This window comes from Aphelocoma coerulescens, chromosome 6, assembly GCF_041296385.1.
Source record: "Aphelocoma coerulescens isolate FSJ_1873_10779 chromosome 6, UR_Acoe_1.0, whole genome shotgun sequence".
NCBI lineage: Eukaryota > Metazoa > Chordata > Aves > Passeriformes > Corvidae > Aphelocoma > Aphelocoma coerulescens.
The window spans coordinates 113,641-141,564 of NC_091020.1; the positions used below are offsets into that span (position 1 = coordinate 113,641).

The 27,924-nt window shown below is 44.2% G+C and overlaps 1 protein-coding gene across 4 annotated transcripts; it reads right to left on the reverse strand.

Annotated features, from left to right (window-relative positions):
- Positions 1–11: 11 nt before the first annotated feature.
- UBE2D1 (ubiquitin conjugating enzyme E2 D1) lies at positions 12–27,314 on the reverse strand. Of its 4 annotated transcripts, XM_069018826.1 has the most exons (9): positions 26,509–26,611; positions 18,992–19,055; positions 18,876–18,907; positions 17,082–17,210; positions 12,992–13,109; positions 12,528–12,605; positions 12,180–12,285; positions 2,567–2,660; positions 12–891 (listed from the first exon to the last, which is right to left on the reverse strand). In XM_069018826.1, exons 5-9 carry the CDS (start codon positions 13,040–13,042, stop codon positions 846–848), a joined length of 375 nt encoding a protein of 124 aa, XP_068874927.1. In that variant the 5' UTR covers positions 13,043–13,109; positions 17,082–17,210; positions 18,876–18,907; positions 18,992–19,055; positions 26,509–26,611; the 3' UTR covers positions 12–845. The 4 variants fall into 4 exon arrangements, with proteins under 4 accessions (XP_068874927.1, XP_068874928.1, XP_068874926.1 ...); XM_069018827.1 differs by lacking the exon at positions 17,082–17,210 and having other exon boundaries at positions 26,509–26,612; XM_069018825.1 differs by lacking the exons at positions 12,992–13,109; positions 17,082–17,210; positions 26,509–26,611 and adding an exon at positions 27,162–27,314 and having other exon boundaries at positions 12–1,534.
- Between the last annotated feature and the right edge of the window lie 610 nt (positions 27,315–27,924).

A 27,924-nucleotide genomic window follows, 5' to 3' on the forward strand; every position in this document is an offset into this window, starting at 1 on the left:
ACTTAGCCAAGGAAAGTAGAAAATGTATTTTATTTATATGGAAAAGGCTACATCTGGATTTGTAAAAGGTCTGTGATGGTGTTATGTTGCCTACACATCAAAAATCAGTTGTGAATAGCAACAAAACATTACATATCTTTCTACATACCAGTGCAATTAGTTCACATTGCAATGAAATTAAGTCGAGTATGCAACAGAATCAAAACCAAGTGTTTCTCCATAATCAGCATACAAAGATTTAGAGTGCAAAGATCATTTTAGATTTTAAGAAGTCTGCAGTCAGTCTTCAGAATATTCTAATAGGTGAAATACTCCAATTATTTTCACTATTAGCAGGTGTATCTTGTCAATACTGTGCACAAGCAAGTCTAAAATTAAATGACTTACATTGTAAATAGAATTGTCTATACAGTAAAAAAAAAATACAAATTATGTAAGAGAACTAACAAAAAGAAACTTGAACACAGTTATGAAACAGACCATATACTTCAATGACACACATACAGTATTGATCACATGAAAACAGCTCTTTTTCCAGCAAAAATAATTTGGTTGATTTACAACTGCATTATAGATCTTGTAGTCTGAAGATGCAGGTGTCCAACTCTTAAAAACTATAATAAAGTGTCTTCTGTAAAGCATACAAAGAGGATAAATATTCTTATCAGAGTCATAAGGTTATTTTTGGAAGTTTGCTCTCCCTTGCTCCAAAAACACACTTACATGGGTGAAAAAAAATCAAGGGGTGTCACACTGAAACCATAAACTGTGCTCCATTTCCTTCTAATTTTGAAAAAACCTAGAATTTACAGTACTCTGTGGTATATGAAAATGTCTTCAAAACTTTACATTGCATATTTCTGAGTCCATTCTCTTGCATGTCTGTTGTATCTGTACGTGCAGAAAGAAGGCATTACAGTGAAGAGCTGTTAGTGATACATTGACAATGGCCACGTATTTACTTATTATAGGTGTTATTGAGCTTTTCACCTCTGAGCATTGAGTCAAAGAACATTAAAATAGTCTAAAAGCCAAGAAGTATATACCCACTACATATTCAGTTTCTAAGGTTACCTATCAGCTATTCAGACTCAAACCCAACTTCACAGGTTTGCATTAAATTGTGTAGCATTGTGCATCCTTCATTTGTGTTTCACAACTGGTTCCCTTATTTGCACCTTAACAGGAATTTGTTGTCAATTACTATTAAAGGCATATGCTATTACGAGCCTAACAAAGTTTACACACTTTAGTTCCATAAAATTCAGTAAAATTAACTGGGATTTTATTCTCCATTCTGCACTGCCAGCTGCATTTCAGAACTCAAAAAGAAAATTTTCCGAAAAAGCATTTTTTACTAGGTTTTAAGTCTTGGGTCTTTTCCTTCTTGTATGAAGCTGATTATCTTATAATTCCATAATCCCAAAGGTAAATGTCCTTAAAGAGTTGATAACTTCCCCTCTGGTCCTTATATTTGCTACATTCCACTCTTCAGACTGGATTCACTTTCTTCTGAGTCATCCAGAGAAAAATGCTGACAAGTTTTTAAACATTTTTCTTAAGATCAGTATAGCAACTCATGTACTAATTGGTTTTCTTCTTAAGAATATGCTACCATACAAGTCTTTGCATCTTTACTTAATAAAATACCCATAGATAAATGCTCAGGGGTAACCAGCCATATATTTCATTTCCGAAATCCAAGACGAAACAAAAAAAATTTAATAGGTGATTATCATAAGAAGATAAAGCTATAGTCAAGACTACACATTTTCTTACTTTCCCTAGCAATGATAAAATTTTGAGGTTTGGAGATAGAAAACCATCCCTCATTCACTTCCTTCACAAACAGGAGGCACAACAGCTGAAATCACTAATAAGTAGGTGGGTAGAAAAAAGTTGAGCCACAAATGGGGAGAAGCTGATGCTCAACATCCTCAACTTGAACACTATCTGCTTTGCAGAATGAGCTACAGAGTTCAAGCACTTGAGAAATTACATGATTTGACTATACAGACACTGAACTGTCAGAAAAAGGCCATTTTAATAATTCTTAGTCTAGGCAGAGAAATACTAGACCACAGACTTCCGTGTAACTTCTACATCACTCCTTTGCTGTCTACTGCTCAAGGTAAAAGCAATACTCAAATCTTCCTGAATTTGTGACATGGGATGAGCCACAGGCCCCTGCATACACTGCAAGAAGTCTTCAGTGGCTCAATACTAAAAAATAGGTAACAAACAACTCAGTCAGTTCAACAGAAGATCAAAAATCCAGAGGACTGCAGTAGTGACAAATAACTCATAGTCAGGAAAATGATTTTTCATGCAATAAATCTCAGACGTTACACAAAAGCACAAAGGTTTTATGTGACTAAGTACAAAAAATTAGTTACCAACAGTTGTGTGTGCCTACAGTTTTCTAATTGCCATCACCATTCTCAATATTTAAAAGGCTAATCCTGTAGAAATATAGGAAAAGAATATTGCTAAAGCTAATATAGAAGGTGCATAGCAGATAGACATCTGCAAGTACAACACACACAATTATTTATGTTATACTCACTTTTCCTTGTCTGACTTGTAGATCTGTGCAATATCTGGTACTAAAGGATCATCTGGATTAGGATCACAAAGTAAGGAGCATATGGACAATAAAACTAAATAAAAGAGACACTAGATTAAACAAGTTAGTTTGCTTCATTTCTATAATCCTTTAATATATTCCAGTACACTGAAGGAGGGCAGTAGGAGGGAATTGGAAAAAGAATGCATATTAGTATTAAGCTGTCATTTAACAGTTCTGTTCAGAAATGTTTATACAGCATCATTTTTCTAGGGCCTAAGTAAACAACACCTGATACAAGCCTAGAGAATTTGCAACCCATGGACCTGTACCTTTTGTAATGATCTCTCTCCCACATCTTAGCCTAGGAACATTAGCCAAACTACAGACTACACAGTTACCTGTAGATATTTGCTCAAACTAAGCCTTCCATCTGCAGTTATTTAAAGTAACTAATGTTATTAATATTACATTGCCATGCAGTACTCTATTTGTGCATATCCTTTTCCTTTTCTGTGCTGACAGTTATTCTCTCAATCATATGAACATTTTACCTAAGTGTGACTTCCATTTTGGGAAATACTTGATCAGCATTAAATACAGGTATTCACTTATAAGTTCATATTAATTTTCTGGTATTGAACTAAAGATGTTTGATTTTTTTTTCCTAACATTTTCAGGCCATGCTTTTCAGGAAATTTTTGCTTTTATACTCAGAACTAACATGCATGCAAGAGTACACAGTTAAATAATTCTAAATATGTTGTGAAAGGCAACTTCATGCTACAATAAGAATCTGCTGTAAAATACCTTTTTTCCCCCTGCTTTATCGTGTTACAAAAGAGCCCACACCTATTTTCAGAAGTAGAAATTTCAGCCACTTAAATACTGACTTATTTTAAGTGCCAGTAACATTAGAAAATCAGGTTAGAATATATGGTCACACCTATCAGAGCTGCTATAATATGCTGTAAATTTTTGATTCAGTTAAAAAAAGACTAGAAAGGAGAAAGTTCCATGAGTCACTGACCTAATTTCCAGTTTAGAAAATACATAATATGCAAGCAGGTTAAAAGCATATCAAATCGGAACATGAGACCAGCAGACTGCTCACTTTATAACCAAAGAAATGCTCAACAGGTAAAGAAATAGAAAAATGCGGAAGATCTAAAAACTTTACGAATTTTCAGTTGTAGATGCCAAGTGTTAAACCTAAGTGCCAATTTTCATTTGCTTAATAACTAGAAACAAGACAATTTTGGATAGCTATAAACAACTAATTTACGTGAAAAAATGATACCAATTACACATAGGAGTAATTCATGTCATCAGCAATGACCTCAGGAAACAGATTTTATACAGCCTGTGAGATTACTGCACAGGCCTGTAAGCATAAGAAGTTGGTTTTCTAAGGAGGTACAGCAACTGGACTTGCATAGAGCAATTTCCATTGGACAAAGACTCACAATTTTTTCTTTGCTTGTACACCCAATGCAATGACACTTCTAAAAAAGGGCACATAGTTTAGAGAGCTCCCAAATACATAAGATGTGATACAGCTTGACCTTTTGAGCCACATGAGAAATTTCTGTAATATGACTAAGTGTGCCTTAACGTTTTAAAGATGGGTGAGGAAAAACAACAGCACCCACATTTTAAGCAGCTTTTGAAGTGACACGGAAGAACTGCTTAACTGTTAGCTCAATGTTACAAAAATCTATAGTGCTTGTTGGGATTTTAGGAGCTCTCCTGGTTTTTTTTTCTCTTAAAAGGAATTTTCCCCATACGTGTTGCTAGGGGGAAAAATTGCTGGGTACTTAAGAAAAACAAAAGAGGTGGCCCCCCCAAACGCTGGAGAGGGAGGCTGTTTTTTGTCGGCTGCTTTTCCTTCTGCCAGAGAAACCCCAGGATCCCCAGCCCGCCTTCCCTGCCCCACTGGGAGCCAGGCCGTGGCTGCCCTGCCCCCGCCACTGCTTTGAGCCTTCACTATGTTGTAGCCGTGCTCAGCCTGCCCGCCCAGACCTCCGGGGGATTCGCCATTTGGATACATCTCCTCTGCCACCCGGGATTTGTGCTCGTCCCTGCTGTTCCAGCCTGCCGTTCCAGCCTGCTGTTCCTGAGGGTCTGGCCGGATACCGGGATCGGCTGCAATGGGGTTTGTGAAGCTTCTGTCCCACCCCTTCCTGGGATCCCAGGCCACCAGTGCCGCGTGCTCCCCGAGCTCTCTCCGGAGTGCCCCCTGCAGCCGCGGGGGAACCATTGCACCTGCCCTGCTCACCGGGAGCCGCCAGCACCCCTGCCGGCTGCGAGTGGAACTGCACCCGAGGGGAAAGGGCCTGACAGCCGAGAAGGCTGGGACTGGGTTTGTGGTTCTGTTTGCTGTTACTGCCATAGTTATTGTCGTTTGTTTGACTTGTTATACACATATATAATAGTAAAGAACTGTTATTCCTATTTCCCACATCTTTGTCTAAAAGCCCCCTTGATTTCAAAATTATAATAACTGGAAGGGAAAGGGGGTCACATCTGCCATTCCAAGGGAGGCTCCTGCCTTCTTAGCAGACACCTGTCTTTCAAACCAAGACAGATCTTGGTGCCCAATGTGGGGCTCGAAGGCATTAAGAGAAAGGGGTGAAAAAGGAATAACAGTTCCTGGATAACTTAATTTTGTGTGCTGAATATAGGAACCTTGTTAGGCAGCACTATGGGATCTAGTTTACCCTGGTTTGGGTGGCAGGTGGTTGTGGCTATATTCTTCCCCTTTGCAGCTCCTTACCTAAACATGGGTCCTCTGACTAAGGCTACCATTGCGGTTATCCAGTTTGCCCTATGGGTCGAGAAGGTGAGGAATTCATGGGCTTTTAACTTCCTCTGAAATGTGGGCACGTGGCTAAAGGGCTATCACACAATAAGTGCATGTTTTTGGGGTTATGTTAAAAATGGTACCTTCTGTGAGGAACTGACACCAGGGAAAGTTTTCTCCCAACCCCTCAACCAGTTCTTTGGGCCCACCCCACCAATTTTCGAAGGGTTTAGACTTCCTCTGGGTACTAACCAACTGGTGCTGATAGGCCTACTCTATTTTAGCTCTCAGGGATAAGTTGATACTGGCTTGGATAACTACCCAGACACCAGCCCCAGAGACTAGAGATCCTACCCCAGAGCCTGATCCTGCCCCAGAACCTGACACGGCCCCAGACACTAGAGATCCTACCCCAAAGCCTGATCCAGCCCCAGAACCTGACACAGCCCCAGACACTAGAGATCCTACCCCAAAGCCTGATCCAGCCCCAGAGCCTGACACAGCCCCAGACACTAGAGATCCTGCCCCACAGCCTGACCCTGCCCCACAACCTGATAATGCCCAACAGCCCACCTCAGAAATGGACTCCCCAAACTGGGTGGGGGTACTGGTGAAGAGGATGCAGGAGATGTGCGAGGAGATGTGCCAGGTGTGCCAGGAGATATGCCAAGTGCTAAGGGAATACACCTCCTCAGCTAGTGAAAAACCCTCTCCCTGTCCCAAAGAGGGTGAGTCCAATGGTGCAGCAGTGGAACCCATGGATATTACAACCATCCAGGTTTCAGCTGAACCACAAGGACAATCACAGCCAGCAGCAGTTGCCCCTGTGCAAAGGAGGTAGTATAAGACCAAATCAGTATGACCAGTTAATGATGATGGGGAACCAGGGCCCTCACAACCAGCAGGAGAGTCAGAGCCAGAAATCATCACTGAGTCCCTGTCGTATGACAGTCTCCGTAATATGTGAAAAGACACTGTGCGACGGGGGCATGAGCCTTATACAACCTGGCTGCTTAGGGTTTGGGACCTTATGGGCACAGGTGTACAACTGGATAGTGGTGAGGCACGGTATCTGGGATCGTTGACCCAGGACCCAGGTGTGGACCAGATATTTGTGAGGCAGCCAGGACCCCTTTCTCTCTGGGAGCGGCTCTAAATGAGTGTGAGAGAAAGGTTCATTCACAAAGAAAGAATGCCGGAGTACCATCATAGAATGCAGTAGAAGACACTCAAGGAAGGGATCCAGCAGCTAAGAGAGGTGGCAGTATTAGAGGTACTCTTTGGGAGGGATGGACAGCACGATAATGACCCCGATAAGGTCAGGTGCACAAGACAGATGATGTGGAACCTGGCAAAGCTAGGGCCACCGCAGTACACCACCTTCATTGCAACGACTGATACTGAGAATAACCGAGAAACAGTGGACTCTGTCGCCAACAAGCTCAGGAATTATGACAGTATGGTCAATGGTCCGCTGAAAGCTCATGTCTCTGCTGTGGTCCAGGACCTCAAAGAGGAGATGAAGGAGATGAGGAAGGAAATGAGGGAGGAGATGAGGGAGGAGATGAGGAAGGTCAGTGTGGCACCAGTGCGAGTCACAGGCCCCCAAGTCAGAGTCCGTCGTCCCCCAGCTAGAGAGAGAGGGTACACCCCATGAGCTGAGCTGTGGTTTTTCCTGTGTGAGCATGGGGAAGACATGAGAAGGTGGGATGGGAAATCCACCTCCGTCCTGGCAGTGCGGGTGCGTGAACTCAAGGAGGGAGGCACTAACCGAGGGGGTTCCGCTAAGGTGAAAGTAGCCTCAGCCTCCCGTGACCGAGCTGCCAGGTATTACAGAAGGGAGGATGATATGTCAGAACCCCTTGAAGGGACCTCTAGCATGTATGCCCAGGGAAAGAATGATAACCAGGGCTAGAGGGGCTCTGCCTCTCGCCAGGAAGAGGCACGGGAGAACCAGGTTTTCTGGACGGTGTGGATCCGATGGCCTGGCACATCAGAGCCACAAAAATATGATGCGTTGGTTGATACTGGGGCACAGTGTACTCTAATGCCATCGGGACATGTGGGGGCAGAACCTGTCTCCATCGCTGGGGTGACCGGGGGATCACAGCAGTTGACCCTGTTGGAAGCTGAGGTGAACCTGACTGGGAAGGAGTGGCAAAAGCATCCGATTGTGACCGGCCCAGAGGCCCCGTGTATTCTGGGCATGGAGTTCCTCCGGAACGGCTATTACAAAGACCCGAAAGGACTCAGGTGGGCATTTGGGATTGCTGCTGTGGAGGCAGAGGGCATTAGGCAATTGAACACCCTGCCTGGACTATCAGAAAATCCTTCTGCAGTTGGGCTCCTGAAAGTGGAAGAGCAACGAGTGCCAATTGCCACCTCGACAGTGCACCGCCGGCAGTATCAGCCAAATCGAGATGCTGTGATCCCCATCCACAAGATGATCCATGAGCTGGAGAGCCAAGGGGTGGTCAGTAAGACCCACTCACCCTTCAACAGCCCTATCTGGTCTGTGTGCAAGTCTGACAGGGAATGGAGATAGACTGTGGACTATAGTGGCTTGAATGAAGTGACTCCACCATTGAGTGCTGCTGTGCCGGACATGTTGGAGCTCCAGTACGAGCTGGAGTCCAAAGCAGCGAAGTGGTATGCCACTATTGACATTGCTAATGCTTTTTTCTCCATTCCTCTGGCAGCAGAGTGCAGGCCTCCGTACGCCTTCACCTGGAGGGGCGTGCAGTATACCTGGAACCGACTGCCCCAGGGGTGGAAGCACAGTCCCACCATCTGCCATGGACTGATCCAGACTGCATTGGAAAAGGGTGAGGCTCCAGAACATCTGCAATACACTGACGACATCATTGTGCGGGGGAACACAGCAAAGGAAGTATTTGAGAAAGGAGAGGAAATCATCCAGATTCTCCTGGAAGCCAGCTTTGCCATCAAAAGGAGCAAAGTCAAGGGACCTGCCCAAGAGATCCAATTCCTGGGAGTAAAGTGGCAAGATGGACGGCATCAGATTCCCACTGAGGTCATCAATAAGATCACAGCAATGTCTCCACCGACCAGCAAGAAGGAAACACAAGCTTTCCTAGGCGCCATAAGTTTTTGGAGAATGCACATTCCCGAGTACAGCCAGATTGTGAGCCCTCTCTACCTGGTTACCTGCAAGAAGAACGATTTCCACTGGGGCCCTGAACAGCAGCAAGCCTTCGCCCAGATCAAGCAGGAGATCGCTCACGCCGTAGCCCTTGGCCCAGTCAGGACAGGACCAGAGGTGAAGAACGTGCTCTACTCTGCAGCCAGGAACAATGGTCTGTCCTGGAGCCTCTGGCAGAAGGTGCCTGGTGAGACTCGGGGCCAACCACTGGGATTCTGGAGCCGAAGCTACAGAGGGTCTGAAGCCAACTACACTCCCACAGAGAAAGAGATCTTGGCACCTTATGAAGGAGTCCAAGCTGCCTCAGAAGTAATCGGCAGAGAGGCACAACTCCTCCTGGCACCCTGACTACCGGTGCTGGAGTGGATGTTCAAAGGAAAGGTTCCTTCCATGCATCACGCCACCGACACTACTTGGAGCAAATGGATCGCCCTCATCATGCAGCATGCCCGTATTGGAAACCCAAGTCGCCCTGGGATCTTGGAAATAATTACAAACTGGCTGGAAGGTGAGACTTTTGGGTTATCTTCTGAAGAAGAACAGGTGACACATGCCGAAGAAGCCCCACCATATAATGAGCTACCAGAAAGTGAAAGACAATACGCCTTCTTCACTGCTGGTTCCTGCCGAATTGTAGCCGGAGATGAAAAGCCGCTGTATGAAGCCCCACATGACAAGCTGCACAGGCTACTGAAGGAGAAGGTGGATCGAGCCAATTTGCTGAACTCAAAGCTGTTCAATTAGCTCCAGATATAGCTGAAAGAGAGAAGTGGCCAAAGCTCTACCTCTACACTGATTCATGGATGGTAGCCAATGCTCTGTGGGGTTGGCTGGAAAGGTGGAATAAGGCAAACTGGCTGTGCAGAGGAAAACCAATCTGGGCTGCTGAAGAGTGGAAAGACATTGCCACTTGGGTGGAGAAGCTATCCATGAAGGTCCATCATGGAGATGCTTACGCCCCCGAGAGCTGGGCTAACAAAGAACATCATAACAACAAACAGGTAGATCAGGCTGCAAAAATAGAGGTAGTCCCAGATAGACTTGGATTGCAACATAAAGGAGAGTTGTTCCTAGTTTGATGGGCCCATGATACCTCAGGCCATCAGGGCAGAGATGCCCCCTATAGGTGGGCACGAGATCGAGGGGTGGATCTAACCATGGACAGTATCTCCCAGGTTATCCATGATTGTGAGACATGCACTGCGATCAAGCAGGCCAAGCGGGTAAAGCCCCTGTGGTATGGTGGGCGCTGGTCCAAATACAAGTATGGGAGGCCTAGCAGATTGATTACATCACACTGCCTCAAACCCGCCAAGGCAAGCGCTATGTGCTCACAATGGTAGAAGCCACCACAGGATGGCTGGAGACCTACCCTGTGCCTTATGCTACTGCCCGGAACACCATCCTGGGCCTTGAAAAGCAAGTCCTTTGGAGGCATGGTACCCCTGAGAGAATTGAGTCTGATAATGGGACTCATTTCAAGAACGGCCTTATCAACACCTGGGCTAGAGAACATGGCATTGAGTGGGTGTACCACATCCCTTACCATGCACCAGCAGCTGGGAAGGTTGAGCGGTGTAATGGACTGCTTAAAACCACCTTGAAGGCAGTGGGTGGGGGGACTTTCAAAAACTGGGAGGTGCATTTAGCAAGAGTCACCTGGTTAGTTAACACCTGAGGCTCCACCAGCCGAGCAGGCCCTGCCCAATCTGAACCCCTACACACAACAGATGGGGATAAGGTTCCAGTGGTGCACGAGAGGTATGCTTGGAAAAACTGTTTGGGTTAATTCTGCCTCGAGCAAGACAAACCCATCCATGGGGTTGTTTTTGCTCAGGGACCAGGTTGCACCTGGTGGGTGATGCAAAAGGATGGAGAGACCCGATGCATACCTCAAGGGGACCTTGTTTTAGGGCGAATTACCCATGGCTCTGTACTTGTATCAGTATCAGCATGCATATATGTACATAATTCGGGTGATGCATGTATTTATATGGTCAAAAGGATTAAGTTTCACGTAACATGTTAGTACGGGAAAAATTCGGGGTGGATAATGTTGGGGTTTTAGGAGTTCTCCTGGTTTGTTTTTTTTCTCTTAAAGGAATTTTTCCCATACATGTTGCTAGGGGGACGAATTGCTGGGTACTTAAGAAAAACAAAAGAGGTGGCTACGGGGTGGGGTGCATCTGGCTACTCTTTTGTTTCACCTGGGTGTGCGGACAGTCGGTCCCCGAACGCTGGAGAGGGAGGCTGTTTTTTGTCGGCTGCTTTTCCTTCTGCCAGAGAAACCCCAGGATCCCCAGCCCGCCTTCCCTGCCCTGCTGGGAGCCAGGCTGTGGCCGCCCTGCCCCCACCATTGCTTTGAGCCTTCGCTATGTTGTAGCCGTGCTCAGCCTGCCCGCCCAGACCTCCGGGGGATTCGCCATTTGGATACATCTCCTCTGCCACCCGGGATTTGTGCTTGTCCCTGCCGTTCCAGCCTGCCGTTCCAGCCTGCTGTTCCTGAGGGTCTGGCCGGATACCGGGATCGGCTGCAATGGGGTTTGTGAAGCTTCTGTCCCACCCCTTCCTGGGATCCCAGGCCACCAGTGCCGCGTGCTCCCCGAGCTCTCTCCGGAGTGCCCCCTGCAGCCGCGGGGGAACCATTGCACCTGCCCTGCTCACCGGGAGCCTCCAGCGCCCCTGCCGGCTGTGACCAGAACTGCACCCGAGGGGAAAGGGCTGGACAGCTGAGAAGGCTGGGACTGGGTTTGTGGTTCTGTTTGCTGTTACTGCCATAGTTATTGTTGTTTGTTTGACTTGTTATACACATATAGATATATAATAGTAAAGAACTGTTATTCTTATTTCCCACATCTTTGCCTAAAAGCCCCCTTGATTTCAAAATTATAATAATTCGGAGGGAAAGGGGGTCGCCTCTGCTGTTCCAAGGGAGGCTCCTGCCTTCCTTAGCAGACATCTGTCTTTCAAACCGAGACAGTGCTCAACTTTGGAGAAAGTTTAACTACAGGATGAGAATATTTTAATAAATCTTTTACTGATGACTGTGAAAGGAGCTACTGTTACATATTTCCTTTCCACGGGACTCCTGGTTTGATATAGGCGTGTTGCAGTATCCCCGCTGTAACAAGCTACATTCTAAAATATTCATCTTACAAAAGAATGCAAACCAGAACAAATTATCTCATTTTAAAGTAAAGTGAAATTAAGACCTTAGTCCACACAAGGATGCTCAGGCAACACAAAGAGTCATCAACAGGCAATCATGTAAGCTCACACAACATCACTATCAGGATTATCACTTTTACTTCCAAGTTGTGATTTTGATGCCCTGCTCACCAGTTTCTCCTCAGTTCAGCAGGCACTGTCAGCTATCGCATTTCAGGCTAATTGGACATTTATTATCTTACCCAACTTGGTTTAGAACATTTCTTTGCTGTGCACGCATATTTCTGTAATGTGACATTCCCAATAAACTGCACAAGATCTTGGATCATAATAAGAAGTCCAATGGAATTTGCTTCTTCTGAAACATGCAGGATAAATGAGTTCCCACTGCTACCTTTAAGATAGTGCAATAATACACAAAAAAGTGCCATGGCAGTGGATGCAACTTCATAAATGCATTATCAAATCAGTGAGTTTACCTTTAGAAACAGTCAGAGCTGGTGACCATTGTGATCTCAAGATATCAAGACAAATACTCCCATTACTGTTTATGTTTGGGTGATATATTTTTGTGGTAAAAGCAATCTGTAATAAAAAATAAATAGAAACCAAGTAACATCAGATTAGGGTTATTACATTTGTAATCCTTAACATTATCCCTTCCTTTACAGTCATGCCAGATCTGCCAACACAATTTTTTTACACTCTTATCTGCATCCGTGATGAATATGTACACTATTGCTCACCTTTCTGGTTTAACTTCCAAAATTAAGCCTCATAATAAACTTTGACCAAAAAACTTTCTTTCCTTAAAAGAAAGGACTTACCTTCGGTGGTTTGAAAGGATAGTCTGTTGGAAAGTGTACTGTGAGAAAAAATACTCCCCCTTGATAAGCACTATCAGGCTGAGGAAAAAACAAAACAAATAAACCACGTTAATATATTTCAGCTGTTTTGGAGCTTCCCTTCCAAATGTAGATAACCTCCTAGAGAAAATCCATTTTTTCCCCAGCACACAGCCCACTGTGGGCCATAAACTGGGAAGGCACAGAGGGAACTGAACCCTCCCACTGGCCTGCAGAGCTACAGTAGAGCCAACTGTGGCTACTACTGCAGCAGCACAACACAGTTACTCAGCACTGCCCTTCTGGGGAGAAAAAGAGAGGGAGATCAATAGCTTCACTGCAATGAGGAGAATACAAAAACCAGAGCAGGTCCTCCAAATCTTGTCTCCGTGCAAGACCACAGCTGCTCTGATCTTCCTCCATCCTTAAGCTACAAACATACTTACCTTAAGAAGTGGTTTCTCTTTGCAGATGCAAAGAGTGCGATTTTCCAGCATAATTCAGTTCATCATGATGATATCAGGGAGTTTTAAAACACACAACATCTTTGTGACCTGTACAAATCTGTGAACATGCATTTTATTAGAAAATATGTGCACAGGTTTATGTCCAGGTTGCATACAGTTAATAGATAGAAATAATTTTGTTGCAATCATCTGTTGAAGAACTTTCATTTTTATTAACTAAAAAAGTGAGCTGGAAAGTCTTAATGCTGAGTGATAAAGAGCAATTCTGCCATTTCTGGTTAAGGGAAAGAAGAAAACTGCTCTCATTACATGGTTTACAACAAGAATGTAGGAACTCAATCTCGGCAAAGCCGAAGATCAAGGTTTTGGGTTTCCTTATGGAAGGAAAGGCAGACTGTTTTTAAGTAAAACCTTTACCTTGGAAATGAACAGTTTTAGAAATGACTTTGTGACTGTAAAAGGCAAAGTTAAAAATGGTTTGCTAAGCCATGTTGCCTTACAGGCTCAAAGTGCAGAGAGGGCTGCATAGTAAGGCAGGTTATATACCATCATGCTAAGTCAGCATTAGGTGACCTCAGAAGATTGCCACTGTACTTCCAATTAGATTTGAAAGGACCTCTTGCTTGCATACTAAATGGATTTTTCAAAGTTAAACTAAGCTGAAGATGAGACAAGTTCAGTGTCAAAAAGAAGGCAAATTGAAGTCACTCTACATTTTATGAGAAAGGTATATAAAACAAGTTGATGATACTCATAGACAGAAGAGGTTACCCTACTTCTGCACATAGGAAGTGAATTCTGAAGGTAAGCTTTAGTCCTATGCTTTCCTTGGGCCATCAGGAAACATACAGAATGTGCACCCCTAATTTCTTTTGTTATCAAGATAAAGGCTTAATATCTGAAATCTTCTGTTCCTGTATCTCTGCAGATATGGCTGAGAAAGGTTGGCAAGAAGATGCTCATTCTTATCCTTAACTAGAGACATCTGAGGAACTTAAAGCAAAGAACAGAATATTTTCCACTGTAGAATATCAAAGATGAACTGCAAGCGGAAGAAGAAAATGGAATTTAAGCCAAAATTTATGTGCTAGTATTTCCTTTACTCATGTCATCAGAGTCATTCAGGATGGAGACATTATTGGTGGCAACCAGCACATAAGCTTTTGTTAACTCTTCGTCGCTGCTTTGCCATTCACCCTTTGGCAGTGCAAGAGGGCAAGAGTCAGAAGGCCTTGGTATGTGAAACACAGTTGTTCAAGAAAAAGGTCAAAAGCATTAGTATACCACAGAAAAACAGTTGCTGCTGGGCCATGGACAAGTTGGACAACAGACTCCAGCACACCACTGGCAAATTAGTGACTGATCTTTCACTACTTCAGAACAACTGTGCTGAAAATGGAGAACTAGTATCAAAGCAGACACATTTCCACTTTTCTCCACGATTTAATGCTGCATCTTAATTTTAAGTATCATCTCAAAATTTCACCTCACACAGTGACTCAGCTCACTGTCTGAACTAGAGATTCTTCTTTCCAAATTATTAAATCTGAAAGGAAAACACTAGGAATACAAACTCCTTACCATGTTATTAAGAAGCAGACATTCCCTCAGATCATGTTGTTCTTTATTATTTTCTTTACTAAAATTCTTTTCAGTTTTCCTTTAAAACCTTCTGCTGTTAAGCTTTTTTGTCATTTCTTACGTCATTACCTTGACAGGAGTTGTAATTTCCTCAACTCAAGGAAAGCACCTTTCTCACACAAAACCCAACAAAAGCACCCCACTGCCAGCCTGCAGTTCGCAAAAGCCACATGCTTTTGCCAGAGCCACATCACGGCTATCAAATAAAATAAGCTCCATCTAAAAGCCCAAAAATTACCCTCTGCAACTCTGCTCTTGTTTACATTTACCAACTTTAATATTCGATTTCACCCACTCTTCCTCCTTTCAGATGGATGAATCTTCCAGAATTAATCTGACCATCTATGAAAAAGCAAGCTCTTTACTGTGTAGCCCCCAACACCAACTCAAACACCACAGTTGACTAGTTAAGCACCTCTAACTTCATGAAGAGGATGGATTTTTGAAGAGTTACAGAAAGCAACTGGTACCAGATTACTAAGAACAGTATCACCCTGAAGTTTCAAGCTATACACAGCACAGCTGAATGTGGCTGCTGCGTTTACAGGAACTCAAACGAATCCTTCCATACCAAAAAGAGATGCAAGGTGTAGAGGGATTCCTTGTGGAACAGGGGCATATGTTAGACCAGGAAATTTTGGGCACCCCAGGGTTGCTGCAGAAGCACCCCTGAAGGGCCCTCAGGCTGCAGATAGGCCAGACCTGGCTGCAGGCAGCCTTGAACAGCCTTGGGAAAAGTTACATGCTGGTTGGCTCCCTCGCAGCTTAGAGGCTGTCCCGTGGGAAGAGGGTGTGAAGCTTTGTAGATATAAGTGAGTGTAAGTAAACAATAAAGAAAGCACGATGCTCAAATCGTATCGGTGCTCGTATCGTGACTTTGGCTGGCTCCCCTGCGCTCGGAACCCCCCCCCGCCCCCGCTAAACCTGGCACCCGGAGAAGGGGCTCGAGTGCTTTTTGCGCTTAATGCAGGTTCGCTTAAATGTGGTAAGACTCTGAATCATTGTATCGGTGGTGGAGCCTGGGGAACCGGAGCGGGTGGTCTCGAAGCTGAGTAAAGCCGGAGGCCGTAGCTCGTGTGCCCGCAGGTAAGAAGCTATGGAGTATGAGGCAGGAATTTGTCTCCTAGCCAATATTCTAAGAGAGGCGAGACTATAAAGGATCAAGATCTTAATGCCCTCCTTACGGGGGCCCAGGAACATGGTTTATTGAGATACACTTCGCTTTTGTTTTCAACCGAAGCGTGGTGGGAAGTTGGGAATGAACTGTGGCTGTCCACGATTGAGGGTGGAAAACAAGGGAAAGAAGCTAAAGCTCTCGGATTAACTTGGAGAGCAGTGACTAACACTCTCACAGAGATGAAAGCAGAGAGGACAGTGGCCACGGCCGCCATAGAAACTTTAGGGAGTTGCGGCTCCAGGAGTGGTGGCTCCGGGAAGGGAAACAGACGGGGGCCTTACGAAGCCGCAGCCGGAGACCAGGGCGGAGTGCAGGGTTACACAATTCTTTGGGCTGACCGTGGGTAGACCGATTAAGGGAACAGCAGCATCCGTGCGTTCCCTGTGGGAGTTGCTGGATGCGGCGGGGAAGGAAGTTAACCCTCCAAAGTCTGAGGGAGAAATCGCTGCAAAGACGGAAGTGCCAGCACCCGACTCAGGGGGCGGGGTGCAGGCGAGCAGAGAAGAAATGAGCGGTCCTAGCTCCCGGCCGAAAGTGGTGGCGCGCCCCCCCGAACCCCCCGCCAGACAGCAGATCAATGTCTGATAAGGAAGCAGCCTCTGCGACTTCGTCGCCCGCAGAAACAGCCCCATGAGGAGGAGAACCACAGAGAGATGATGCAAGAAGTAATCAAAAACTTGCTGAATTGTCTACACGGCAGGACATGCTAGAGTCCAAGGCTTGCAAAATTACACCTTCAGCACCATGGCATCCTGTGGACCTACCGGTCAAGATAGCCACCAGAACTCCTACGTTCCTGTTGGGAGGACCGGCCACAGTACCTATGGCCCCTCCCTTTCCTGCGAGGGGAGGTGCAGCCATTGCCTCCATCAGCCCCAATGGGGAGAACTGACCCATTGCGAAGGAGATGGAATGGAGTTATTCGTGATGCAATCATTGAGGGTGACTGGAATGTTGTGGATGCCCTTGCCTGTCCTGTACAGATACAAGGGGACACTGCAAAGTGGGAACCCCATGATTAGAAGCTCTTGCAGCAAGCCAAGCAAACGGTCACCACGCATGGCTTGCAGTCCGAAGCTGCACGAAGCATTCTGCAGTTTATCTTTACAGCAGATGTCCTGTGTCCTAATGATTGCATCAGCATTGCACAATTGTTGTTAACCCCTTCACAGTTCCTGCTCTGGGAGCGAGTGTGAAAGCAGCTAGCACAAGAAGAAGCTAGTAAACACCAAGGTGACACACAACACTCACTGTATGCGATCCAAGCTGACATGCTAACTGGGAGCAGGGCTTATGGAGCGACGGTGATGCAGCTGACCATGCCCACCATCATTCATCAGTTGTCACAGACTCTTGCCCACAAAGCCTTGTTGTCAGTACCTGAAAAGAAGAAGTCTCCCTCGTATGCAGCAGTCCGACAGGGGCTGTCAGACCCATATGGTCAGTTCATTGACCGTCTGTCAGCAGCCTTGAAGGATGCAACTGAGCTCTCTGAAGGACTCCAAGAGCAAATGTTCCAGACCCTTGCCTTTGAAAATGCTAACAGGCAAACTAAGACAATTCTTGCCACGCTGCCCCAGGGAGCAGCAGGTGCTACCTGTGCGGAGCAGTCATCTCAAACAGCTGCATTTACCGCAATGCTGCATAATGTCCTGCAACAACAGGGACAAGTCATCGCCACAGCACTGACCAGAGGGGTGCCCAGCAGGTGGTGCCGTGCTACGCATACAGGACCCTGAAGCGAGAAGGCGCAGTCAGCATCAGCTCCTGAGGAAAGTGACGCCGCTACTACAACAGCTGGAATTCTGGGACCTCTGTCCCGAGAAGCCTTGGGAGAGGCTGCAGACGCGGCTGAGTGAGGGGGCTGAGAACTTGCCAGATCCACCACTCTCCGTAGCAGGAGAAATAGCGAGACCCTGGGACGAATGTAACAGCTGCCCTGGGTGGTTGCTAGTGACTTGTGGTGGGTGTCAGGGAACCCTCTCCGAAGGCAAAACCAAGAAGGGGAGTTGCGTAAATTCTTGGGTATAGCACCAGACCCAGAGGTAGAGTGGGGAATTGTTTTTTGACTGTCTTGAGACAAGGGCATTGGTGGACATCTTCGATCGGCTGTCCACCCATTTAGATCGAGTGAAGGCAGTTAATTCGGCTAGCATCTATGTTTTTACTTGGTGCTTCAGCAGCCAGGGCTCACGCAATTTTACATAAACTTGCTTGCTGGGCGAGGGATGAGCTAAACGTAACTTCACAGATGCTTGACGAGCTAAGCGCAGACGTTACTAGTGTTAGGCATGCAGTATTACAAAATAGGGCAGCCATTGATTTTCTACTATTAGCTCACGGCCACGGCTGTGAAGAGTTCTAGGGTATGTGCTGTATGAATCTTTCTGACCACTCTGTCTCAATTCACAAGCACCTCTCTGACTTCCAGAGGGGCCTACACAACCTTCGGGAGACAGACAACCCTACTGGAGATTGGCTTAAGGGTCTGGGTATCACCGGATGGCTGTGTACCTTGGTAGTAGAAGGCTGCTGATTGCTATTTGTAGTTATATTAGGCTTAATAGTATTTGGGTGTAATTTTTTCTTGCCTTAAAGCAGGGCTGCAAAAGATCATCGACCAGACCTGGGATGCCCAAAAAAAAAAAACGGGGGATATGTAGAGGGATTCCTTGTGGAACAGGGGCATATGTTAGACCAGGAAATTTTGGGCACCCCAGGGTTGCTGCAGAAGCACCCCTGAAGGGCCCTCAGGCTGCAGATAGGCCAGAAAGAGACCTGGCTGCAGGCAGCCTTGAACAGCCTTGGGAAAAGTTACATGCTGGTTGGCTCCCTCGCAGCTTAGAGGCTGTCCCGTGGGAAGAGGGTGTGAAGCTTTGTAAAGTAGATATAAGTGAGTGTAAGTAAACAATAAAGGAAGCACGATGCTCAAATCGTATCGGTGTTCATATCGTGACTTTGGCGGGCTCCCCTGCGTTCAGAACCCCCCCCGCCCCCCGCTAAAGCAAGGTCTTACATTTTAATAGGCATGATTCATATACTTACAGGTCCCATAATAGTTGCTTGCCAATGAAACACTGAAAGTCAAAAGATACAACAATTAGAGATTTTCTGAGCCTTTTCAGAACTGAAATGTACTGAATGTACTAGGAAGAGCTTACAATCATCTCCAACAGGTCCAGCAGAACAGTGGGCTGGTGGGTCTCGCTGCAGATCACTTAGTTCCTGCAAGAAACACAGAAATATTTGAAAGACATGAAAATCCATACCACTTGACAGCATCTCTTCAAAAGTGGGAACACAAACCAATTTTATTAAACCTGTGGGCATTTTGTGTGGTATTTTGATAAAACAATCAACACTTGAAATGCCCATTGAGACTGAAAATGTTTTTTTGCCAGATTTCCTGGAGCTAACATTGTGCTAGAAATTAACATCTGAAAGAATTTAAGAGTTGCAACCAAGTTCATAGTAACTTCAGTATACTTGAAGGAGACAAAAAAAAATAGTTTCTTGATTAGTCTGTAAACTCACTGTTTAATTTAGTTAGATGCTAATCTGATTGTTCTCTTAGCTTTTGATTTTACAAAAGTTTTTGTATTGTCCTAGTCTATGGACATCAGATGAGCTAAACTGGCTCATAAAATCTTTGCAGCCTGCCTGGAGATGATATACGAGCATAATATAAAGGGTCCTAACTAAACTGGGAACTGAAGGAAAAATATTAGCTCTACACCTTATTTATCATACTTCGATTCAATTCCCTGCAAGCTTTTTTTTTAATGACTACTAAAAACCTCCCAAGTTGAAACATATGCACTCAGAGAAGCTTTTGATGGTCAACTGATTTATTTCTCTTGCAGTAGTCCACACAGTCCTAAATAATTTAAAATTATTATGTGATTACACAAACCCAGCTCAGCTTTTCACCTGATTTATCATCACTATTTCAAACAGAAAACAAGATGGGCAGTTCATCTTCCTTGTTTAATTCAATACACTACTTTTGATGTCTGAACTTTTACTGTACTAAGGACAGACAACTTTTTCCAATTCTAGGCTGATAGGAACTGTGCTGCAGGAACTTTAATGACTACGTGCAAGTACTTCCTTTGAAATAAGTTGGAAGATGTGTGTTAAATCACTGTTTGTAAATAACTCACTTCCTTACTCGAAACATATGCATTTAAGTCAACAATAGACATAAGGAGGTCTGTGAGTTTACCTTAAGAAGTAACACCAGAAACATTTCCACTCAAAATACATTAGTCAGGGCAACTACTTACAAAATCAAGATTTAAACTGGAACTAAGTTTAACTCAAGTGTAGAATACTTAGTGTGATCAGACCTTACATACAATTTGAAGGGTTAAAAATCTGCACTTCTTGACTGCTGTGATATATTTTTCCATTTATGACATCCAGTAAATATTTCAACTCAATTTACCATGGACCTGACACCTAAATTCAGCCAGACTTACAGGTTCACTCTTGGCCCTGAAATCAAAGAAGAGCACTGCACCATATCTTACTACTGCTCTGAAGTCACTTCTCACAATCCTTGTAATTGAAAACAAGAGAGACACTTCTTTCATATACTGAAATAGCTCAGATTGTCAATTGGCATTACTTGTCTGCACTTTAACTTTATTCTGTTGGTGATACCGTATGCTGATCCAGAAACAACACTCTGGGCTAGACTTTAACAAATAAAGGCACTTTACAAGTGCAGTTCCCATTTTAATCAAAGGATTCAAATTTCATTAAGGAGTGATTCAGAGAACCAGCTATTTATGCAAAGCCAAGCCACTGCCACTACACACAGGGAGTCAACAAATCTCAGGTTTCCAGAAGTCACCAGAGACAAACATAACCAGCAGCAGAGGTGTTATAGGCACTGTTTTCTCTAATTTGCAACTCAAGATCTAACCTAACAAGAGAAGTTTAAGTCTTGTACACTCACTAAAAAAACCCAACCAAAACCAAACAGCTACACTACACTGTGCTAAAACTCAGAACTCAGACTAACAATCATGCATTTTATAACAGCCATTGTTAAGTACTAAATTCAAGGCAGTAACTGGAAAAATATGTAGATTAAACTTTTCAGAATGTCTCTAAAGTATATGCAAACATTCCATATACATATGAGAACTACCAGGCAAATTTTAGAGTTGCAAGTCTGTAACAGTGCTTTTGTTGCTAGATATATTCATCCAGATCTTTACGTATCACAAACCCACACAAATTGGTTTTCTTTCATACATACACATGTATTTAAAAATTAACAGAACTGGGGAATGCTCCTTGGGTTTACACTTCAATTTGTTCAGGCTAAAAAGGCACTGACATTTGTTCATGATTAAAAAAAACCACCCAAACATTTTTAATTGTACATTGATGAGACCCAGAACTATAAACTCCCGTTATTACTATTTCCTGACAATGAAGAAAAGGTTCACTTCAATCAACTTCACCAAATGAGAGCAATGTTCACAAATACATTTGGAGAGCTTTTGCAGCTATGAAACATAAAACCAGACCAAACTTCAAAATCAATAGAGCAAATTCAAGCTGTATTTTGCCACCATATGAAACCATAGTGAAGCTAATGTGGTTTCCATAGAAACTTCGCGGCCAGCACTGCCAGGCATGGTCACAGAATGCCTGCTAGTAGCTGCTTGGCAGTGGCCAGAGACTTGGCAGCAGCTCTCCCCACTGCCCCGCGTCTATCCCACTGCTCTTTGCAGCTCAAAGGCTGCGGGCAGCTCTTCCCACTGCCCTATGGTAACGTGATCCAACAGTATGAACAGTCTGAATATTTACATACAGAAATTCAGATGAAGCTGTGATAAAAACAAAGAACTATTCAGCTTTATATTGTTGATTATGCTGTTTAAACTTCAGATTCAAAGCAAAATTATCTGGAGAGCTGTAAGATTTAGGCTTCAAGCTTTCCTACACCTTTTAAAATGGTGCAAGGAGATACTCAGATGTCCCTGAGTCAGACTGACCTGCCAGTGCCCGGAACTGAACACTGCAGAACAAATGTGAGGCTCCTCTAAACACATGTAGAAAAACTTCTTCATGACTTTACATATTCACAAAAGAATGAGATGTTGAATACCAGAAATCTTTATACAAAGCACAGATGCTCTTTACAAGAAGGCCAAAACTTTGCTTTGTCAAGGGACAAGGCTGAAGACTTACAAAGCTCAAGGTGCTGAAACCTCATCAAGAAGTGCAAGATAAACTGCATATGAGGCACTACACAATCAACTCTAGAGATTCCCCCGTAATTTTAAGTTAATTGGTTACAGCAGCTTTGTCCAAGTTTTATGGATTATTATATTCTTATGTAGCTGCATGACGCAGGTCTGGTCACTTCAAGGGTCTGTATGAATACTTTTAGTCACTGGTATCAAAAATGCTGGTGAAAGATGTACACATGCCGATAAACAGGATCTATAGCTCAAAGCAGTGCAGATTCATTTTCAAAAGAGAAAGTCACCACTATTAATACAGTGACAATATACAAACCCAAAATTCTGTCTGCAAGAGATGCATCAGAAGTATGAGTTATTTCAAACACTGGTGAACATCACATCATAAAAGCATCTCTCAACAACTCCAACGCATGCCACACTATCCCAGTACAGCCAGGATAAACGTGTACAGACAAAAATACCTAAGCTAGGGACAGTGGTAGGAATAAATCTTCTAATCCTCTCATACAAAATATTACAAGGTAGAATAGAATACTAATGGTTACCATACTACTGGAGATGGGCAAAGCCTCCAAATTACCACCTTCCCTTGTACCACAGACATTCCTGAACAGCTCTGTAGGCAGCATGAAGCAAAAATTCAAGTTTAACAGCTGTAAAAAACAGGCTGTGGTAAGCTATAAATGTTTGAGACATTTCCAAATGTGCAGACTAATACCCATGGTCAAAGAATAATGCAGGATGTATTTCATAAAAGTATGAATTTGAAGACTGCAAGGCCATTTTAACATTTACATGCTTGGTTAGCATCCAGGCTTCTCTCCCAAAAAGCTATTGGAACAACATTGCAAAGGATACTTTGGTGACAAGGAAATAAATGTTCTCAGCATAGCACTCAGGGACACCCACTGACTATGAGCATGAGTAGTTAAAAAACAAACAACAACAAAAAAGTCCTAAAAATGTCTTCTTTCAGTCTAAAAAAATTCAGAAAAAAAAAGACTGCAGATTATCTGAAGACCAAAATAAACTCCAGACAGCATCACTGAAAGCTATTTTCATTCTCCAATCAACACAAAACCACAACCAGAACCATTCTCCACACTGTTATTTAAAATACAGATTTTTATTTGTCAGCTGTGTTCTTAATTTCTTGCACAAAATGCACTATTAGACCACAGACTCATTTCCTACCAACTCCATGAGTACACTGCTGCTTGGAACCATTTGTCAAAAAACCCACAGTGATCACACTTAAGACTTAGTTAATTCTCTGGTTCTTCACAAATTTGGTAAATATAAGGCACATATTTATCATAAGATTTATTGCTATAATGATTAGCCAGTAATAAATATTCTATTTCCATACATTGTTTTAATGCAAAAAAAGATAGTGCTAAATATGTAATATCACAGCTGAGGTTTTAAAAGCAAATTCAAACATTTTATGTTAGCGTCAAAAATGTTTCCTCGTTATGTCCATTACCATCTAAAGACTGCAGGTTTAAAGTCAAAATCTAAACCACAAATATCAATAATTTTTATTTAAGTCGATTTACAATAACAATAGTTATTTTCAACATAAATTTTTAAGTTAGTATATCCTGTTAGCCTAGGCATATATGAAACACATACTGAAACACAGAGACATATAATTCATTGAAATAAATAAATGTTTGAATGCTTCTGCTCTTACTGAGTCATAGGAGAAAACAATCAAGCACTATGTACCAATAAAACAACAGCTATTTTTAAAGCAGTGTTCAAGTCTATCTCCTTTCTGGTTTCAAAATGTCTTCTAAAATCTCTTTAAATCCGATTTTTTTAATGCCTGTAACAAAAGTATGTACTGGTTTTGTACAAGACAGCCTGAGCATTAACAAGCACATCAAACTCCCACTAACACTGAAGGAGCACCCGGGTACAGGACTTATGATGAAAACAATCTCAGCTGTGATATGGAACTAACAGGATGGCAAACTCTGCAAATTAGGTATGTGGACAAAGAATTCAGAACAAGAACCCCAGAAAAATGGTTCTGCATAGGACAGATGGGCAGAACTGAGACCTACACACTATTCTGCAGAACCTGACAGTCTGAATTATTTTCCACCTTGCACAAAAGTAATGGTATCTCACTTTCCAGAGGTGGCAAGGTTAAAGTCTTCTTTGCACAATATTCCTTCCCAACCAAAACCTACACTATTTGTTTTGCCTTCATCATTTGCAATATCTGGAATTTACAATGCTCACAAATATATGTTATTCTTTCACTGCCCCAAGGAACATCACACACAGCGCAATCGAACTTTTTTGACAGTGTAGAAATACAGTGCCTCTCTTATACAACGGCAAAGCAAAGCACTGACCAGGTAAATGAACACAGGCTCCTCAGCTTATGATGAGTAGAATCCCCCGACCCTAAACTCTCTGAGGAACTCTGAGATGACTTTGTCATGGAGACACCGCTGACAGCTGTGCCTGCAGAGCAGGGCTTCAGGTCCTCACCATTCTTCCACCTCCAGCACTAAGATAACATACTTCCACCATGTGCAATGATCAGCTTCTTCACTGGTTACTTAGATGCCCATTTTTAAAGAAAGCTCCCAAGTGCAATACGTCTTTCTGTAACTGGGGTACAGTCTTGGAAGTTCACATGCTATCCTCCTTTGAGGAGTCCCTCGAGGACAATCAACCAAAGGCAGGATGCAATGAGACAGATCCCAATGGCAATACTATTTAGAAATCAGTCCCAACCAGTACGACAAAAAAAATGTTTACTAACATGTCGACGTATTGTAGCTTTGCTTCCTTTGTAGGTGTTGTTATACTGAACACACAAATTATCAAAATTACTGTGAGCAAACACTCAAGCTTGCCACCAAAGTCCCTTACCTTTGTTAAAGCACAATTCTGAACCACCTAAACCCGCCCAAGCTTAACTTCAGACAGAATGTCTAGACTGACGAGCTCCCAAGCAAAACCACTGTGTTTGCTGACAGCGTTTTGTTCTCCAAAGAATTCCTCTAGGCACTCTGTGAAACCACAACATTTCCTCTACTCCAGATCTTATCCCTTTCCTATCCCTGGGATACAACATAACTATCAACCTTTACAGCCAGTCTGAAACACCAGGAAAGTAGACGAGACAAACACACCAATATACAAATACATTTCATCTACCATTAAACTTCCAGTTCTGTGATTTTTTGGGAAAAATTTATGTATTACAGAGACATCAAAACAGTTTGTCTTTTCAAACTTCTCCCCTTCATTATAACTTTGCATTTGAAACAAACCTATTTCCTTGCCATTCCCTTTCCTCTTCTACTTCTCCAGAGATAGGCAGCTAGCCAAATCCCTCTAGCAGAATTTTTTTCTTCCCCTGGAAAGGCAGCAAAGAATGATGAGGGTAGTTAACGAAAAAAAAGAAAACCAGCAGTAGTCATTTCTGCAGCAAACTAGAAGCAAGTGGTAACTAGTTCTGAATTTAATCTCAACTCTTCTTGGAGGTCCTCACTCAGTTTTGGGTAGAAGTTATTGTATGACCAGAAAATCTCATAGCACGTTGCAGTCAGCAGGTTGGAAAGCATCGCTTCATTTTGAAAGAGTAGAAACAGAATTTAATAAAGCAATCAGGATGAAAGATACTTTCATAAAATGTCTAACCATAATTTCACATCTATCAAAGGTCTTAAATGCCACATTAAAGAAAATTATGGCTTTCCAATATGTATGAACATCTCTAAAGCAGAAAGAAAAGTTACACAGGGAATGTGATAAAAATATGAAGAATAATCCTATTCTAGCAGGATCTCATTTGGAAAGCCACAAACCACCACTCCATCTCAAAAATACTAGATTACCAGACTTTCCCATTTGTCTGTTTGCTTTAGCAGAAAGAAGTTGAACAAGAAGTGGAAAGAGATAGTATTTAGGATAATAGTTTTCTTGAAACATGAGGGTAAGGAGATGTTCCATAAGAGGTGGGAAATTAAAATGGCAACAAAAGGCAAACCATTCCTATAATACGTAGAAGCACGACAAAGTTATTGCTAAGGAAAACCACTGTAGTTATTTTTTAATATTTGATACAATGGTCAAATGCAACATTCACGACAAATATGTGATATGAAGGAACATAATGTCCCTTAATTGCACTACCTGTAAAGGCATAAGCTTTGCAGCATGAGACAGGACTACTCTGGTAGAAATCCATCCAAATAAGTTGGTACCTACTGTAGGGTATCCCAAATCTGCCTACTGTGGGGTTAATCGGTCACTATAAAATCCGATTTCTGCAATACCAATGGCTTCCGAGAGCAAAAGGGAATCCTGAACAAGAAATTATAGCACCGTCACATAACCAGGATAGCCCTAATGCCGACTAAACATGGCACATCAACAGCAACCAAACACCACGGATTCTGTTCCACGGCCACGGCACTAACCTTAACTCCCCTCCTGCGCTGGTCACCCTCGATACCTCTCTGTACTGTAGAGTGATCAGCTCAGCCTTGCCAAACAAAGGGAAACTAGGAATTCACAACTTGAACCGGGCAATTTACAAATATCAGCCCAAAACACTACAACTGGGATACGTTCAAAGGTCAGACCAAAAACTATGCTGACAGCACTTCTTATCCCAGGCAACAGCCTTAGCACAGTGCGGACCAGCCGTGCAAAACGGCAACGCAACGTTCGGGAGACTGATGCCCCAGCGCCTCTGCTAAAGACCCCCCACTAGGACCTCGGCTTTCTCCGCTCCCGCATGCCACTTGGAGCATCGCGGCTGGCCCACAACCGGCGCGTTAAAGCACCGACTCGGGATGCGGGGCCTTCAAAGAGGCAGAGAGTCCCGAAAGCATGAGGCGGCCGACGACAGCCTCCCCTTCTCCGCCTCACACCCACTCTCCTTCCCCGGCTGCCGGCGAGGGAAGGACGGGTCCTGGCAGAGAAAGAGCGCGGCAGCGGCTGCCGCGATGCCTCTCGCTGAGCCCGCTCAGGCCGCCGCCACCAGCTCCGGCAACAGGGGGGCGGCTCCGGCGACTACCCTAGGGCGGGGGGCCCTTTCCGCCCCCTCCCACGGCTCGGCCCCACTCACTTTCTGTATCCGCTTCAGGGCCATGGGAACGCGCGGCGCGAGCGTGGAGCGGGAGCACGGCCGCGGCGGGGCGGGGCGGGCGGCGAGAGCGCGCGCCGTGGAAGCGGGAGGGGCGGGTACGCAACCGCCGTGCCCTTTGTGTCCTCCTGCGCCTGCGGAGCCGCGGCCGCGCGTGGAGCGCGCCGGGAAGCGCAGTCCGCCGGCAGGGCGGCGCGCGCGCGCCCCCTGTCGGGCGGCGGTGCGCGGGCGCGGAAGGCTCGGCCGGGCCCCCGCCCTTCAGGGTATGCAGGGCTGAGTGGGAAACAGCGAGTGTCTGTGTCTAATGAACAAGGGGGTGAAAATCGCGGCCTCCGCCAGCACGCGGAGAGGTGAGGAACTGCATACAAGGAAAATGTGTGTCATATTCATGACTGTGTGTGAGAGAAGCAGAAGACGTGTGGGGTTGAAAAGGCTCTTGAATAGGTTATAGAATCATTAAAGTTGAAAGAGCTAAGATGGAACTTGTGTGGAAAAATCACCCTATAAAAATCCAGTGTCCATGGGTGAGGGTATGAGTGTTAATATCTTTGAAATGCAGCTTAATGTCTCTACCAACTTCAAGCAACAGGTTTCTTACAGAACCCAGACAGTTTGACTCCTGAAACAGACAAATGGGTCCATACAAGCCTGAGTTTCTGAACTTTGGGGGAACATTACATATTCAAGGGGGGAATATGTGGTAGGGAGTTCGGGAGTCTGTACCTTCCTAGTACCTCAGCCGATG